Here is an 18,558-nt window from a genome sequence, read left to right as displayed (position 1 = left end):
TCACTTATAAAGTATTGGACTTATCGAATTTAATAAGTGTACGTTGAATAAGAATTAGAGGGTTTATTAATATATAGAGACAAATTCCGGTTAAATCATCACAATACTGAATTCAGCTCTATAATTCCGCGTAAATATAGCTTAAATATAATAGGGACTGAAGTAATGTGACCACTTATCCAAGTTTGACCATATATATATATTAACCAACCCCCAAATTCTAAATACTTCTAAAGGCAAATGAACGAACAATCGATTTATAGCCGGGTTATAAACAAAAATAATCGTGATTAAATTCCGATAGTTTTGTCGACGCATGACGAACAAATAGATAATCTTTTTCAAACGGATTTCTCGGTGAGTTTTTATTGGTGTAGACGAGGCTATAAAAACAAACGGTCCACGGATACTCGCCGAACGACAACGAGGTGGAAAAAAACTTCAAAGCCGATCCGGCGCGACCGCTATCGCGGCGGGGGTTATTCGGTACGTTTCGCGCCCCCGGAGACCAGCCGATATAGGGTATCTACGACATCAATATCGAGTCAAATTACGTAGTAAATTATCAACTCCGATACTGATTACGAGCGATGCCAATATGTCGCACTGGCAAATTTCACATACTGGCAAACTTTTCGAGTGCCATTGTAGCATAAATCGGGGGTTTTCTTTTAAAAGTTTCTGAAAGTAAACGCCTAAGAATTGCCATCCCTCCTGAGAATCCATAGAGCAAAATATAAGACGCTTCCTAATATCCAAGATTGTTCACTTATCTGACCGACTTTTAAATGTTTCTTTTTAGATTGAATTACGTGTAGATATTCGTCAAGTCTAGAAAATAAAAATGATCGACATTCTACACATCCTTGAAATAGTCCTGAAGCCGTAGATAATCAGGGGTAGACGCTGACATGACACACTGACACTTAGACCCCTTGCGAGAGAACAGCTCGATAAATACGGTAAATATTATGATCATAAACGTTTTGGTGTCGAAAATGTTTCTGCTCAGCCATAAACTATATGCGTAAGAGAGAGAGAGGGGGAGAGGGGGCTTTGACAATGACGGGTTAAATCAGTGCAGAAACACTGTAAATTCCAAGGCCATGCGGAGAATGGTCGATCGGCTATGACCTCCTTAATTTGATCCCAGTTGGGCAGTAGAACTCAGACCTTGAGACTTAATTATGCATGAACATTGAAACAGTCATGTCATAACCTCATCATTTTCATTTTTCGCTCCGTTTAACAAATCCACATCTGAATATTGTCAGTATGAAATATTCAGAACGATTTCTACTGTTGTTACGAGACCTTCAAAACGCAGAACACGCGCACCAGCTACATGATCGCAAGCACGTTTACCCCCCTATCAAGAAACTAGTTCCGTCATCGGAAAAACGGAGAGTTATCTGGCCCAGAAACGAAACGAGCCTGACGCCGAGCATACAGCACTCCGAATAGAGAAACGATGATATTACTAAGAAGCCGAAATTTGGATACTTTTTAATTTTTCGCGAAACTTAAACGGCATTCCTGACATTACCATTTCAATGGCACTCGAGATAAAAGTCTAAAAATACAACATACGACAACGTTATTCTGGTAATCGATGTTTTAAGTGTCAAAAAGGTCAAGTACATTAACTATAGTCAGAGACGAGATAAACCATTAAATCATTTTCATTTGAATACCTGATTTTTAAAATATTCAAATTGGATTAAGTGTCCTAATTGATTCTAGAAAGCATGTCTTATATGTCATCGTAAAGAATTACCTAGTAATTGAAGAAAATGATAATTTAGAAAACAATTGAGGCATTAAGACCAGACTACCTGATACCTATCTCCTTATTGTCGAAGTTTTCACCAAAACGAAAATCATTTGACTAATTTATGAGAAACTATCTTTGTTTTGAGAGTATTTTGGGAGTAGTTGAGGTCTAAAAAAAGATTAAACTACTCTCAAATACTAACCGTAGTCAGGTCCAGGTATTGAGTGCTAAAATCTTAATTTGCAATTCTTCCTTTGAACCAAGAACTGAATGAGCCACAGGCAAACGGCTAAAACTAACACATGATACGAGGCAATTCTTCACAATAATAATTGATACTGCCATTCATCTGGAAAGCTGTCTTGAATTAATTACGATGTAATCCATTTTGAATATCTTAAAAAGCAATATTAATTATCTTTGTTAAGTATTACCTGAAAATTTATAGAATATTCGAGGCATGGATGACTAAAAATCTACATTTTGTAACTCTTCCTGGAACTGAATGAGCCTCAGGAGAAAGGGTAATACCAGCAGACGATGGACATTCAGTCTTTTTTTTATAAATCAATTCACCGATAATTAGTTCATACGCAATAAAGTAATCGCGTCGATACTCGCAGAATATGGCATCGCGCGGCGGGACTTTTTCATACCAAAACCGGCGGCGCGGCGGACCGGATAACCTCCACCGGATTGAGAGCGTATAAATTTCCCAGAACGACACGATTTTTCCCTAGAAATAACGCTTGATGTCAATGCACCGGGGTTTTTTTTTTAACGCAAACCGCGCGGAATACGCTTACGGATTGGTCGTTTCCCCGCGACGAGTCAAGGTCGGCGCGGCGAGAACGAGGGCCGCGCCGCGGGTCGGATACCGCCGCGGCGCAACCCGACCCGCGGCGTAACCCGAATCGAATCGAATTTTACGAATCGATCGACGATTAAAAATTATCGTATCGTACTTCCGCGCAACAGGGTTACAGCATATTCATCAGTACAGAATGGATCGAGTGTTGATTTCTACAATAATGACATCCTAAATCATAGACAAAACCGTCATTAAACATTTATGCATATAATCACATATGTCACATGTGATTTTATTTCTCCAAAAAAAAAAAATAATACGATACAACCACACCCTCTCCTCCCTGGGGTAGAAAAACTACGCACGGTTATCGAAAGCATGAAAATTTTCCACACCCTGTCTCAGTCGAGCCACTGAGTGCAAGCAAGCGCTGGGTATGGTGGCGGCGGCGGCGTAAGCATCAGTGGCGTGCGCAGGCATTTTTTGAGACCTGTGAGTGGGGGTTGTTTATGGTATTGTATTCGCTCGGGGTTATTGCGGACTGTTGATATGTTCGGAGTCTATGGCCGTATTCCAACTGGCTTTGATGCCACTGTCGGTCGTAAACCTAATTTTTTCAAAGTGGTGTCTATACTCTCCACTTCTGTTATACGCAGGGAGCCATGCACGCCGGCTAAGATTTATGAATTAATAATGAATGCATCGGCTATAAATATAATCCGGATAATATATGGGCCCCGTATAGGATAAAAGTATGTACAAGTTCTCTGTGTAACACGTATATATATATATATATATATATATATATCATCATAGCCAAAACAAATAACTCAAACACAATAATAAGACAATGAAGACACATTCACATTTTATGATATGAAGGCCAGAAATGTAAGATAAAGAATACGTTCTTCAATCAGGGGCCGATCGAGGGGAAATATCCGAAAATCTTATCGAATTCATTAGAAAAAAGACATTCTGGCAGAAGCCTGTTGAATGATGCAGTCTGAGTTCATTGCATACCTTCTGCGCCATTTTGCCAAAAGAACTTGGGACAAAATAGTTCTTATCTTCAAAATGGGTGTCCTTTTGACGGGAAATGTTCCCGCTTTCAGAACATTTTACAACATTACTCGACATAAAGTACGTTTAAATCAAGGATGCACCCGAAGTTTCAGGGTCTTAGGAAAATCCCATTAAACCTTTAAGAGGTTTGAGTTGAGTTGTCCAAAAATATTTTCATGCGTCACCCGAGGACGTAACTATTTTTGTGTCCTCTCTATTATTTTGTTAGTCAGAGATACGATAGACGTCGCTGCTCTTCATTCAAAACAAACATGGCCGCTCCGGGGAAGACGCAATGTTTACGAGAGAAAATGTTGACTTTTGTGCAATCAATTGAAACCCTGGGATAATTTACAACAAAAAAAAAGAAAACGATGGGAACCTTTCAAGGGGTTAAGACCCCGAAGATCCATCCTCTGAAGCTATTTCTTGATGAAATTCAAATACCACCACGAAAACGATTATTACGCTAAAAACAAATTAGATTCCCTCATATTCACAGTTCTTTTACTCCTCTTTGAAACTAACAAACGGTAAAATAATTCGCTTTCATTCAACCTCACGATGCCCCTTTATGATCGGACTTTCAATAGCGTAACATATTGCCGTTGGTAACTATCGTTATTTTTTTAACGACGAAACGCAAAAGTTATTCACCGGAAAGCGACGAATATCAGCATTTCAAATGCGCCGACAATACCGTAACATATTGCCGCCGACGGACCTCGGACAATCGGCCCATTGTCGCTGATTGAATGGTTCAATTTTCGACGCGTTGTTCAGGTATGGGTCGCGCACGTAAACAGGTTGCTAATAGCGGATGCTGCGTCGTCTCCGAACGAATATTAAAATGATAATTGTCGAAATTACGCACAAAGAATCATCGAAAACGAAACCAATGCGGCTTCAATGCCTGCAGTAATGTTATTCCTCCAAATGTTCGGTCGTTTCGCAGTTTTGCGCGCGAAATAATGAAACGATCTTCTAGTTCTTTGTTCTTTGTAATCCCCGATTAACAAAGGATGCCTCAAACTTGGAATAACAACAAAAACTTTGTCCCACCGTTGGCTATACTAAAAGTACTATTTCAGAAAAACAGGCATCTATAAAGCTTTGAAACATCCGCCGATATACCCATGAAATATGGAATTCAGCCCCGAGACCTCGGTCAGAAGATTACCCTAGCATTGAAGCAAAAGCTATCCTGGAATAAATCAAAATAGCGCGACAATTCTGATATCATCTCTTTCAATGCGTTGTATATGAAAATTACTTACTTGCTAGCAGCATCATATTGTATAGAGCTGGCGGGCGACTGTGGATTTTGTAAATTCTGCGGGGTTCCCGGATATTCGAGATTTAGCGGGTTCGCAGTCTGTCCTCCCATCAAACTATGATCAAAATAGAAAAGATAATTCATTTTCAGTTTTATAAGTCGAGTAGTGAAAACCAGCTGTAATATCGGGATGCTTACTCGGGTATGGTATCTTTTAAACAAGATCCGACGTAGCCTTCCTTAATTTTCTGTTTCGTTTCTGAAAATGATTTGAAAGCGTGCAGAATCTGTGACCGAGAGACATGCCAGTCGATAAAACGAATCTATAATACCGCACACAAACTAGGAAACCGATCAGATATTGTAGAATTTACTGGATATTGTAACAGGGTGGCCAATTTACAAATCCCCTGAGTTTTCCTGATTTTCCTAATGTGATTACACAAAATTCCCCGGGTGAATCAAAGAAATTTCTAGGTTTAAAATGTTATAATTCATTCATCTTTCATTGAATCATATATTGATCAAGAAACACATGGTCGATATAATATCCAAATTCATTCATTAAGTTTTTTGCAAGATTTGTCATATTCCCTGAGTTTTAGATTTTTCTGAATCCATGAGTATTTCAGGTCAGCGGCCACCCTGTTTGATGAATAACAACCCCCGGTCCACATGGAGATGGGGTAGGTATCAGCGTTTGAAAGCAACGTACCATCAGAAGCGCTGAAATATTTTCCGAATGCGGCTTCTTTGTGAATATCGGGGAACAGGTAGAGCAGGGGCTGTAGATCTTTGATACGGTCCCCGAGCGAACGCATGCTGAAATCTTTCGCGGTGTAAGGAGACAGATTCCATACTTGAGGTTCTCCCGTCGACAATGTATCGACTATAGCACGAAATAGAACAGAAAACATAGCAACATCAATACTGTAAAACCGGTAACAGTCAAAATCAATCAAGACTGTTCAAGTATATATGAAAGACCTGCAATATTGAAGATTCATAACAAAAATAAGTTAAACTGACGTTTTCCTGGTACAATGCTTCAACCAATCTTCATCTTTAAATAAATATATTTCTGAAGTTGGGTTAAGACCAGTGTTCTGTCCAAACCATCAGTTTACCTCATTTTCGTTAATCACCTTCAATATTGAGGGGCTCCAGTATAGACTATAGCAGTATAGAACATATAGAATATGTAATAAGTGGCCGATCTAGACCATGTTGGCATATGTTGTCTAGATTTCACAGATCTTAAAACTCCCCAACAATTTTCAACTCAATAATTCACAAATGACCAAAAAGCCCTAATAATCCAATAGATTTTTCAAGATATGTTTGACAGGTCCCCTTAACCCTCTTGTGCCGCCTTGCAAGTGATCTTTTGCCTTTTTTTCAATAAATAGTCGTTATAAATCGGTAAACAAGTAAATAATATGGAATCGCCGGAAAATTGGCAGCTCAGAAATGATAAGATTTGGATCAGGAATTGGAAATCCTCTTATTCCTGTGGATCCATCCTTGCTTTCATATGCCTTGTTGTCATATGTTGTCATAATTGCAAGCTATTTGAAAAGCGAAGCAATAAGGCAATCGCTCCTTTTCATCTGCTCTATTCTTGCATGGGTTGGGTCATAATGCACATCAGGCATCGAACCAACTAGTTTTACATTTAAACTGTAGACGGCACCACTTCCTAGTGCGAGTGCATCTCACGATCGAGATTTGGCAGGATGAAATATCAAACCCTATTCCCACTTATCCATGTAACTTTCTATAACACTATGTCAACTAAACAGACAATGAAATAATCATCATTCACTTGATACATACCAGTTTTTTGTTGTTCATCAGCCACCCACGCGATCGTGATACCGCCCACTTCAGAATCACTGAATCTCAACAAAAACGTTCCGTACGGCCGCTGTAAGAGCAGGTCCTGCGCTTCGGCTTTACTGACAAATCCCAAGATCGACCTAGACGATGGAATATAAGAAAACACATTTCTTTAGTTACTTCAACGTTCAACAATTTTGCTCAAAAAATGTGAAATTGGCTGCTTTGACTCAGTTATATCGCAGAGAAGTTTCTGCGGGGTTCGTTTGACCTTTTATTCTGTCGACTCAAGGAATTCAAGCCGTGTATGATATCGAGATCTGCTTTTGGTAAATAAGAGACCAAGGCACAACAGGTCGATAATCTTACGCTCACACGTAAACTTACCCATCGTTCCAAGGACCTTTTAAATATTCTTTCGTTAGTTTCAGAACGGCGTAGAACCATTCCCAAAATGTGAAATTACGCCCGGGCAATGAATCCTACAAAACGAAAGTCAGTAAATAATCAGCATCGCTTACGACTGGTATTAATCTCAGTATTTCAGAGTTGATGAGTAAAACCCACAGATGATGTGTCTCTGATGATGAAGTTTTGTCAAAACTTCGAAAGAAACTGTCAGAATAAACTGCGAAATCATCAACTGTGGGTTTTGCTCATAAGCGTCGCTTATCATGCGAAGAATAAGATGGCGAATTCGAAACGAATCAGACCTTGATCATAATTATATAACAATTTACCTTGTTGAATTGCGCCCAGGTGACCATATACTGGCTGTAGTCATCTAGAACAGCACCTGTAAACGATATGAAATTGTCGAATATGAAAAGTGTCCAGAAATTTAGGCTCACATTAGATTCCATAGACATAGCAACCACATAATCTGAACTTACTGAAGAGTTTTTGCGCTAAATAGTTCACGTTTTGCGTTGACATGCCTCTTCCAGTTAACGATTTGAATTTCGAATTCAAAGCTTCAGCTAGATACGGCCATGGCACTTTATCGGGAACTACAAACGGCACACGACCCTGGAAAATGGAGAAACGATGCATATAAGTAACACTAGAAACCCAACACTTACAAGTTAAGATTACCAGTTTATTATGGATTCTCAAGAGAAAGTCAAAACCTTGACATGGTTGCTCTCAGCAATATCACTATATGATATTCATTGTATTGTTGTAGTTGCGATGTCAACTGAGTCGATTTCTGAGAGCTTGAATTATCCTTATTAAGGTAAGGCAGTGTGGTGGGTTTGTAAGGGACTATAGAGTCAATCCCTATTTAAAGGTCAAAGAAAGGATGATGGTACATTAAAACCTGTAAACCATTACGAAGGCCTCTCATAATGAATGCTTTTCCTTGAAACCAAAATTTTCTTGTTCATTTTCAAATAAAAGAACCTCTCCACGATGAACGCTTTTTCCAGCACCAAAAAGAACATCTATTAGCTCAACAGCCAACAGCACAGCGCCTGTGTACCAATATGTCGGGCCAGTAAAAAGTTGTAAATCAATGTTTTTACTGTGATAGTGTACATTATCAACCTTTTGATCACTGTTCAGCTCCATATATGGTTATTCTATTGAATGGATATGTATGTGTGGTACTAATTGACTTAATTAATATACTGTAATGGAAAATTTGGGAAATCATTGACATGAGTGGCCGTAAGGTGGCATGACACCAAAAGTTCATACCTAATTCAATACTCTATAAAATATCTTTCAATTTATTTTAAGGGATAAATTTAAGAGCCCTTGGTTATCATATATAAAGAAAACGTTTGATGACTGTGGTTTGTCCTGCATTTGGACGCAGCAATTCATGACTAACAGTAAATCTTTTTCAAAACGAATAAAACAGATACTCCGTGACCAGCACCTTCAAGAAACTGTATCTGCCATAAATACTAATCCGATATACACTAACTTTAGGCAATATAAAAATGATATTAGGTTAGAGAAGTATATAATAGAACTTGGTGATGACTTAGGAACTAGTTTATTTGAATTTAGGGTCGGGTCCTATATTTTACCTGTGAACAAATTTTCAAACCTTCATTTAGACAGAGCCGATAGAATATGCCCTACTTGTAATACTTTAGGTGACGAATCCCATTTTCTGTTTGACTGTACCTTACCTAACGAACAACGCAAAAACTTTTTGAATTTGAATACCTTAAATACCCTTGATATTCTGAAAAACCCAACGGTCAACTTAGCTAAATTCATTAAGACCGGCTTAGATGTATATAGATCCCTCCAATAGTATATATAGTATTGTAAATAGTTGATGTATATAATAGTATATATAGTATTGTAAATAGTTGATGTATATATATATATTTCGTTACGTTTTCATTCTCTAAATTTTAATCACTTCAGTGTTGTTTTGTAAATATTTGTATATACATGTGTAATAGTTTTCCTCCATATACCATGGAAATGGTTGGAGTGTAAATAAATCGTAATCGTAATCGTAATCGTAATACCTATCCATAGGGAACAAACACCTTTCCACAGCGATATATCAGGGACGTTTTATCATGATATACTTACAGTTTCAGCAAATGCATTATCCCATAAAACAGTCGCCATGGCGTTGCATTCCTGGTTGCCATGGACAGTTACAACAACTGGTAATGATAAAGTCTGAAAAAACAACAGCCAAATAAATCTTACAATAAGTTAATAAATAAAAGTGTGAAATGTTTATTTGTGCTTGTTCTATAGGGTGTTACCAAAAGTTTAAGATTATTCATTAACTATAATTGTAGTTTGGGAGTAAGGTTGGTAGACCTGGAACAACGGTATTCCTTCTTTTTGGTCTGACTCTATTTTCATGGCCATTTAAAAACACGGTACTTTTCAGCCATGCATGGCTTATAATTGGATTTAAAAACATCCAAGTCTACTCACGTTACCCCCCAAAAAAATGTATTACAATTATAGTTAATGAATAATCAATCATAAAGGTTCAGTAACACATTTTCCGAGATACGCTGTTTATTATCATTACAGCAAGCACAGAGTGTTTCAACAATGGTTTAAATTCAATTCATATTTCGAAACCACAAAAAGTTAGTTCGTTTTTGTTTACTAACCCAAACTTGGAATACTAATTCTTGACCGAAACTAAAACTAGATGAGAACAGTATGGAGAATTTTTCTTCAGTGACGGCCTCGGAGCCTTTCCTATCGGCGCGTTTGATCTGCTTGAGTTGCTGTAAGTGAAATAATTGGATAATCATGGAGCAGTTTGAATTAACAGATAAAGGATTGACCGATCCGTATTAGGTAATTCATCGTCGTACCATATTCCTAAATGTAACGCTCAGTTGCCCGGTTGCTTGGTGATATTCCATCGTTCCGATGTTATTCAGGATTTCGCCGCTTTTTTCCGTATTCGGTTTCTTCTCATTCTTCAGTAACTGACGAGCCTGCGATTCACTACAACATGAACGTATATTAACATTTCAACATTCTGCATCGTAACTTCTAATCAAATCTCATTTAACCGAATGGCTTTCAATGAAACCTAAAGATTTAGATTACACTGGATTCAGTGAACGAATTAAAGGCGACTGCTCAATTTCCTGCATGTATCCATCCCCTCAGATAATCACCATATGACAGGCAGGTTAAGTCTGGATGCTCTAACTGTTTACCACGCATGGTAAAATGTGGCTTAGTTGGCAAATACTGCACACGAAAATTCCTTGGGTCCAGACACAAAAACTGATCATGAAGAATTTACCAGGACACCTGGTTTTTCAGTTTTTGTGAGGATAATGGTAGTCTGTCAATTTGTCTGAGGGGCTGGGTGCAGACAGCAGACTGTCTGAGGAGGGTGTGTACAGACAGACGATTGACAGCTACATATAGGACACCGCAAGATCTAACTCGACCAGATTTAATCGTAATCAAATTTTGATTTTGCATCGCAGAAACACAGGCAATAGGAGGTGGTGCCACCTTCAGTTTCAATCATGAACTAAACGAATGAATGGCCTAATCGTGGACATGTAAAGAGCGTGTTGGATAATAATAGAAATTCGAATTTCGATCTAAAACTAATTACCTGATAACCGTCGCGCGAACTTGGGGTGGGTTCATGTGAATGTTCAATTTACCACCAACAAGCAGACGCACTGTTGCCTGGAAACGAGAATCCTTCTTCAAAACTTGTGGAGGTTGCTTCTCAATGATGAAAGTGCTGAAATATGGAAAAATTTCATGTCATTTTGATAGTGCGATATCATCGAGACCTTCTTGTATGACAATGTTTGCAACCAGGTCACTGCCCCAGGGACATTTCACGACAAAAATAGAAGCCATTCAAGGATAAAACAAAACATTTACACGATTCGATTATCGAAGTGGTAAAAACATCATTCTGGAAACAATGGGGAATGATAATCATTTAATAAGAGAAGTAAAAACTCTTAAGACGTGGGTGTAAATACAAGAGAAAGAAACCTTTTATCTGAAAATATATAAACTGTAGATGAGATACAGGTGCTTTCATAGTATTCAGTTTACAAAATAATACGATGAATAATGCATAAGCTTTAACCTGAAATTGAACCGGCCACTTAACGGGCAATTAAATGTGTTAAAATTCATTTCCGCGTTAAATATTGCATAGTCGACGTTTTATAGGGAGTGTTACGAAGATTTGTGTTGAAACCTTAGAAGCATAAAATGTGACGCTTCGAATAAGACAGAGTTTCGTGTTCACTACCGACAAAGGAATAGGATACGGTTTATGAAATTAGAAAATTAGTCGAATCTCACTCCCACCAACTCCTACGAGAATAGACACTTTCAGACGATACGTGAAAAACGAGAAGAACTCAACGTAAACTGAAGAAAGAGGTCGCGAAATATTCTGATACAAACTTTGGTTGACACCTTGAATGATGATAATCATTTAAAACAATCTAAAAGCTCCTTGCGACAATTTGAGCCAGATGAAATTGACAAATCAGTCATGATAGAATCCTGTTAGTAAAAATGTTTTTACTGATGATTTTAAAAACTTCAAAAGATGATAAATCATCTAAAAAATCAAGATGAATGAATCATTGCGTTAGGTTTTGATCTAAATAGTAACCTAACTCCCAGTTTATGAGAAACTCGACGAGTATTGTCATTTTTATGAGAACGGTTGATCAAGTTTCAATTTTCAATTACCTTGTAACGAGCGTAGACAGGAGGCCGGTAATTGTCGTCTGCAGGTACGGCATCAGATCTCTACGTCCAGTCGGCATGTGCATCGGCAGCTGCGTGTTCAACATCGCCACGTTCAGAATCTGTTGACGATTTTTCCAAATCAGTTCGGCCAACGTCTCACACCTACAACACGAGTATACCGTACGAATAGTAGAATAGCAACACTGAGACAGTGAATGTAACCTTTCATAACGAACGCTTCGTTCTTTGAACTAAAATGTTCCAGTTCGTTTTCAAGCAATATTGAACCTCTCTACAGTGAACACCTCTCCGCAGCGAGCAGCAAACACTTTTTCTGTACCAAATGAACGTTTCCATTTTATCTCTCCACAGCAAAAAGTGCCCAATACGCCAATAAATCGGGGATCAGTAGCTCAAAAGTTAGTTAAAGTTAAGTGGTGGATAAATACCGTAGTGAAAATTGAACTCGCATTGTCACCATGGTATCTGTCCACCAGTTAACTCAAACTATCTTTTAGGCAACTGACCACTGGACTGTCAAAAGTCGTTAATCGATTTGTTTTTGCTGATAGTATTTATTATGAACTAGTTCATTTTCATTGTATACTATTCGTGGTTTATTTACTGGGTAATTCTATTTGTTATATGTATGGTACTAATTGACTTCATTAATGAGTAAAAGGGGGAAATTAATGACTCGAGTGACCACAAAATGGCACGATGCCAAAGGTTTATACTAGCAAAAGTTCATACCCTCAGAACCAAAGGCATTTGTTGTGAAGAGGATTTACTGTAGATAGAAACCCAAAATGCAGCATCTTACAGAACAATTAGGTTTTAGGCAGATTTCGACCGGTCTTACGACTATGCAATAGCCTTCTGGCGCAAACGTTTCGACCCTTCCTTATACTCCAAAAAGTATAATCCATAAACCCGATACAAGGCCAGCAGAGAGTTTGTAATCCGGATTAATCTGCCTTAGTGGGTAACAGACGATTGCCGCCGATCTCAAACACAGCAGCAAACACAGGAGGGGAATATATAACTGAAGTCATAGCCATTGATAGACAGTTTGATTAGTATGAATGACAGGCCTACAGCGACCTACGTACCATTGTTGTAAACTGTCCAGATTATTGTCGAATTCAGCACCATTTCCAGCCAACTGCTGCCGACGTTTCCACGATATAAGTTCCTCTTCGAGCACTTTGTGTTGTACTTGACTGAGAGCCTGAAGCGTTGTGTTATGTTTCTCCGCCAGATTCTACAATATTCAAACTTCGATATTAGCCGAGGAAACCCAAAACCTCGTAACAAAGTTTCCACATTGGACATTCTGGTTTTGCAAGCGCATTTTTATCCTTCATACTAACTAAACTCTTATTCCATCTAATTGGGTAAAAAATACAAACTGGTCCCAACTGTATTGATTTAGGTATAGTTTTAACCCTTTCAGTGCGTCTACACCGCAGTGCGGTGTATGAATCGGTGATGGATTTTGCTAGTACACCACACTGCGGTGTATTGGTGTAATTAGTAATTAGTTTTAGTCTCTATTGAAAGATGGCAGCACCTGTCAAACATAGTGAAATATAAGTAACTAATGATACACTGCGCCGCAGTGTAGACGCACTTTGGCGGTATTCCCGTTATTCAACACAGTAGGGAGAATTTTTCAAAATTTTCAAATTATCTCCAGCACTATAGGGTATTGATCAGTCAGTACTGAAAGGGTTAAAGAAGCTTTGGACACCTTTAAATGCATTTTTTTGTTTAGTGGGAGTTTTTAAGGCATCAATAAGTTGTAGGAACCCTGTTCTGGTTCTTTTCCGGTCTCTCTCCTCTTAAGGAAAGGCGACGACTTGAAAGCTGGAAATAATGATGTAAGTGGCACTCCGCTAGTTGACAGTGAAAAAGAAACTTCCAACATGCTAATTATGTTATGAGTACTGTTCAACGCGCAGAGGAGTGACGAATAATAGAAGTATAGATGCACCCTCGAATATCCACATTTTTAGATTGAAAATCGAAAAAATTGCTGTTTGATGAAATACATACGAGTCTTGCTTGAAGAATCTCCTGAGCCATTTGACGGAGAACGAGTTCATGGGCCTGTTGTTGCTTCTGTAACTGGGCAGTTTTCTCTTTCTCAAGCTGACCACTGCTGAGTAAAGCTGAAATGTACAACATAATCGACCATATCATTCAGGCCCCGAAAAACCATTCACATGGGTGCCACCGAATGGGCCAGGGCCAAAATGTGACCCAACCAAAAATGTCAGACCAGGCCAGAGCCAAATTTTAGCACAGGTCAAATTGTTGCGTGTGAATTGCGATTCAGTTCACTTTGTTTAAGCATTATTTAGTATCGAGTGAGTGGTTTACAAGTGAACGAGCCAAATTTGACTCAGGCCTGATCCGTGCCAAAATCATCCCCGTGTGATCGTGGCTATAGCCAACATTCATCCCTAAATGGACTCCATTTTGCACTACACTGATAAACTGGATACATGTCTCCCGAAATAGGGATCCTAGAAAAATGACACAAAGCGATATAAAACGATGTAACATTTCTAACTGCCCGATGCGATTAAAAGTTAACACCTGTCTATAAAACAAGGTCCTGCAGATTGAAAATGATTTTTATGTATCAATTATCAAACGTTATGTGCCTGAGAGTAATAACAGAGTGTAAATATGAGCACTATATGTATTTTTATATATATATATATATATATATATATATATATATATATATATATATATATATATATATATATATATATATATATATATATATATATTATATATATTAATACAAGCATGCTGAATAAATATTCTACATTAAACGTTGTAATCATACATAAATCCATCTTTGTCGAACGGGTGTGTATTAAAAATCTGCACAACCCGCAGGTGAGTAACTAAAAGGTCTCGAGGCACGAGTTGTTTTGTCACAGGCACATGGCTCAATCCATCGCATCAACCTTAATCATAGGATTACCGGTAATACCGCATTCATCGAAGAAACAACGGTTGGACTCGGTTCGACCTATGAACTCACCGCATAACAATCAAACCGATACCGCTTTCTAATTACAGAATAAGAACGATATCCCTCAGATACCCGAGATTCAATTAACTAATGGGAAAATTCCATTTTCATTCTTGAGTCTTGATCTGGGGAAATATCTCAACGCGCGTTACCGGGGCTAACACTTCGCAGCCATCGCCGGATCGCAACCCTCCTCACACCCTCGAACGGCTACTGGCGATAATTCACGCGACGTCCTCGAGATATGAACCGTCAGAAATGTCTGGCGATAACCGCCATGATAAATGTCATTCAACGAATGAAGCCCTAGTTATAAACACTAGTTAGCGCAAAGAATCACGCGAGCTACCCGGGACGGCGGTATTAAACATTTTTGCGAACTCCCCGGGGCGCATTAGTTCGTATAAGATTACCATAGAAATCACTGCGGAAACCGCCGTCTAATTCATCCCTAAATAGGGCCATCAAGTATTCGCTTACAGCATAGGCGTATGGCACGAAGCTCAAGTCTGTTCCATACGCATTAGAAGGTCTCGCGTTCGATCTAGATGGCACTTTATCGATTTTAAATCCCGCTATAAAACAGACCAGACTCGTAAAAATGAAGGATTCCAACTTAAGTGTTTCTATAGTTGAAGCATTATTACCATGATTGAATTGTGCGCGCACGCGACTGTGTTATCAGAAGAGATACTTTCGTAATTGACGATTCATCTAGAAGACGAAAATTAATCCCATCGAAAGATAAGAAGACTGGGCTTTCGATAATAGAACAGAGTTAAAGCGGCACGCCGCAGCGCTGCAACACGCTTTAATTGAAAAGAGATATCAAAGCAGTATCAAAGGGCATAAGAAAAACAGCAGTAAAAAACGAGTCGGTTCAAAACGATCGCGTCGAGGGTTGAGCTGCATGTAAGTGACGATACAAAATGAGTTTAATAGTATCAATTGCAGAAGCTTATTTCGTAACGAATTCTATTTTACATCTTGCACAATAATTCAAAATAGAATCAGCGCTAACAGACGCGTTGGCAATTAAAAAGATATGAAAGCGCATAAGCAACATGTCAGTTCAGAAAGTTCAACATCTCCGGTTCACTTCGATGATACAAGATGAGTTGAAATATATCAACACCGGTATAGAACGATGTGATCTCAGTTTCCCAAGTTGATAAACAAACCCGCAATTAATTAATGGTAGATGAATTCATGCTAACGTTTCATCGAAGAAACGAAAATGAGAAAATATAACGTCACGCGGTATTTTCACGAATGTAAGGCATTACTAACGAAGGTTTAGGAACTAAATATAAGGAGCCTATGGAATGAAGAGCTGATTTTGTAATGCACTAAATCTTACATCTTGACTAACCTCCAAACATGAATTCGGATTTCGAAAACAACGCCGCTGTTATTGGTTTGTAAGGGACACCAAAAAAAAATGAGCGTACCAAATCGACCATAAAAACAAGTGACAATTAATTCCCTGACTATTTCAAGCTGGAAAAAATATCGAGTACCAGTGCGAATAGACTTGACCGTTGATAGTTGCACGTAAGGGTGGCCACTTTCTGGCAATCTACAAATTCCAAAAGATTTCCCAGATTTTTCCGAATTAACACAAAATCCTCTGAGTGAATCCGAGGAATTTCTTGGTTTAAAATGTTACAATTTATCATCTTTTATGAATCATGTATTGATAAAGAAATGCGTGGTGAATAGCATATCCAAAATCCCTAAGTTTTCCAGGTTTTTGGCAAAATTTGTCAAATTCCCAGAGTGTTTCCTGATTTTTTTCTAGATTTTTTCCCGATTCCGCGAGTTTCCGAGATTTTCCAGGTCAGTGGCCGCATTGACCGAGCGAGCAGATGATGACACCGAGCAGCGGCGTGTAACAAATCTATAAAACACTACGGAATAACAACTCACGATTATCAGAGAGAGAGCGTTTATCTATCGATTGTTTTTCTTAGAAGTTTTGCATCATCCGCGAGAGCGACATCAAAGTCGTTCCCCGGTGAAACAGTTTAGCGATGAACGTAAGAATCTCGACGACAGGCGCGGATGATACAGCGTCGGCGGCGTCTTATGTCGAGATGGGGGGTTTTTTTTTCGTGATTCGGAATCGAGTAATGAAAGATTCATATGATTCACCTGTCAATACTTTTCGGGTCTTTTTGTGATTTGATTCATGAAATGAAAGGTTCATATGTTTTTATAACTCGGATTCTTCGTGTGAATCAATTTTAGAAACGAAAGATTTGCATGTTTTTATTACTGTATTTTCATAATGCTACGCATCAAACGTGTGTTTGATCTAGCTGGGTAGGGGCAGATCTGATCTAGCCGGGGACCGCCAGTGATTAATTTCGATTATTTCGAGGTGAACCTTTTTGTCGTTGATATGAATCGAACGTAATATATCCTTACTGGTCGATTGTAGAGGAAAAACACACCTTTTGATGTCTATCGCAACGGTTCAAACGGGGACTGCTCCTAATCGAAAAGACATAAAGACTAGCACCATCTACACGCTATTCTTGAGTCCGGTCCATATTTAATGGGGGAACCTTCGAAGCTTCTATAGCAAGTGAGGATCTGCCAGGTTCGTAGTTACTCGAGACTTTCACGAACATTTGACTTTAATTGCGAATTGAATTCAATTCAATTCAATAATTGTTGAATCCGATGAAAATGTTCGTGATATTTGGTTTTGGGAGCCGAGAAATAGACATCAGAGTCGATCAAAGATGAACTAATTTTGATGTGAGACTGTCGCATGGTCAGATCATCCGCTGACAGTATAACTGGCATATAAACATGTATGTATAACCACCCCTGGTATAACTAAACGACAATTGAGTACTTTTTACTTCCTAATTAAGGTCCTTGAAAGTATTTCTTCAACTTCGAAGAGTTTAAAAGGAATCATCGAAATAGCACGTGAACCCTTTAATTAAGCTGTGTATATGTAGGCTGATGAAAGAATTCAAAAGCGCTCAATGTATCATAATGATAGATACCATTATTCTGTGATTCATACCATGAAAGTAGGGTGGATTGAAATACACGATACATACCTTTGACTTTTTCATTTTGTTGGTATTTGATGATAAATGATTCTTGCTTGTGCTGCAGTTGCCGAAGGTCGTTTTCAGTTTCCTGCAAAAAGAGGAGAAAAAGATAGAATTCGAACTGTTTTAAAATTAGCCGTCGCGCTTACGATTAGAACTATAATATGTACTAGATGAAAGTAGAACCGGGGGCGTCAATATTGAGCGAGGGCGATACATCGAATAATACGATATAATACAACGCAGCTACGTCGCTTCAAAACACAATTATACGAATAATAGAAACTGACAAAACATCAAATACAATTTGTCTCTTTCATTAGGGAGCCACAAAACCGAGCCACTCTTAGACGTAAACACTGCGAAAAATGAAGCAACCGACTGCATTATTGTATTCATCAGCGCTCTGAGCGCCATTCATGACGATATTAGCGATTACGACGTTCTTCACTCTCAGGGGGGAAG

The 18,558-nt window shown here is 38.5% G+C and overlaps 1 protein-coding gene across 1 annotated transcript in view; it reads right to left on the bottom strand.

The window, feature by feature from the left end:
- LOC141906725 (signal transducer and activator of transcription 5B-like) overlaps positions 1-18,558 on the bottom strand; it is a 34,144-nt gene that overhangs the window by 4,310 nt on the left and 11,276 nt on the right. Inside the window, exons 6-20 of the mRNA XM_074796030.1 lie at positions 18,100-18,181; positions 14,023-14,138; positions 13,077-13,228; positions 11,965-12,126; positions 10,850-10,984; positions 10,083-10,218; positions 9,873-9,992; positions 9,328-9,420; positions 7,659-7,794; positions 7,506-7,561; positions 7,153-7,247; positions 6,763-6,905; positions 5,642-5,815; positions 5,125-5,185; positions 4,928-5,041 (exon numbers count right to left, since the gene is read on the bottom strand). Coding sequence (XP_074652131.1) covers positions 4,928-5,041; positions 5,125-5,185; positions 5,642-5,815; positions 6,763-6,905; positions 7,153-7,247; positions 7,506-7,561; positions 7,659-7,794; positions 9,328-9,420; positions 9,873-9,992; positions 10,083-10,218; positions 10,850-10,984; positions 11,965-12,126; positions 13,077-13,228; positions 14,023-14,138; positions 18,100-18,181 — 1,775 coding nt within the window. The remainder of the gene's footprint in view (positions 1-4,927; positions 5,042-5,124; positions 5,186-5,641; positions 5,816-6,762; positions 6,906-7,152; positions 7,248-7,505; positions 7,562-7,658; positions 7,795-9,327; positions 9,421-9,872; positions 9,993-10,082; positions 10,219-10,849; positions 10,985-11,964; positions 12,127-13,076; positions 13,229-14,022; positions 14,139-18,099; positions 18,182-18,558) is intronic.

This window comes from Tubulanus polymorphus, chromosome 6 (genome assembly GCF_964204645.1).
Source record: "Tubulanus polymorphus chromosome 6, tnTubPoly1.2, whole genome shotgun sequence".
NCBI classification, from domain to species: Eukaryota; Metazoa; Nemertea; class Palaeonemertea; order Tubulaniformes; family Tubulanidae; genus Tubulanus; species Tubulanus polymorphus.
The sequence above is the reverse complement of the archived record's forward strand: the minus strand, read 5'-3'. Positions and strand labels throughout refer to the sequence as shown.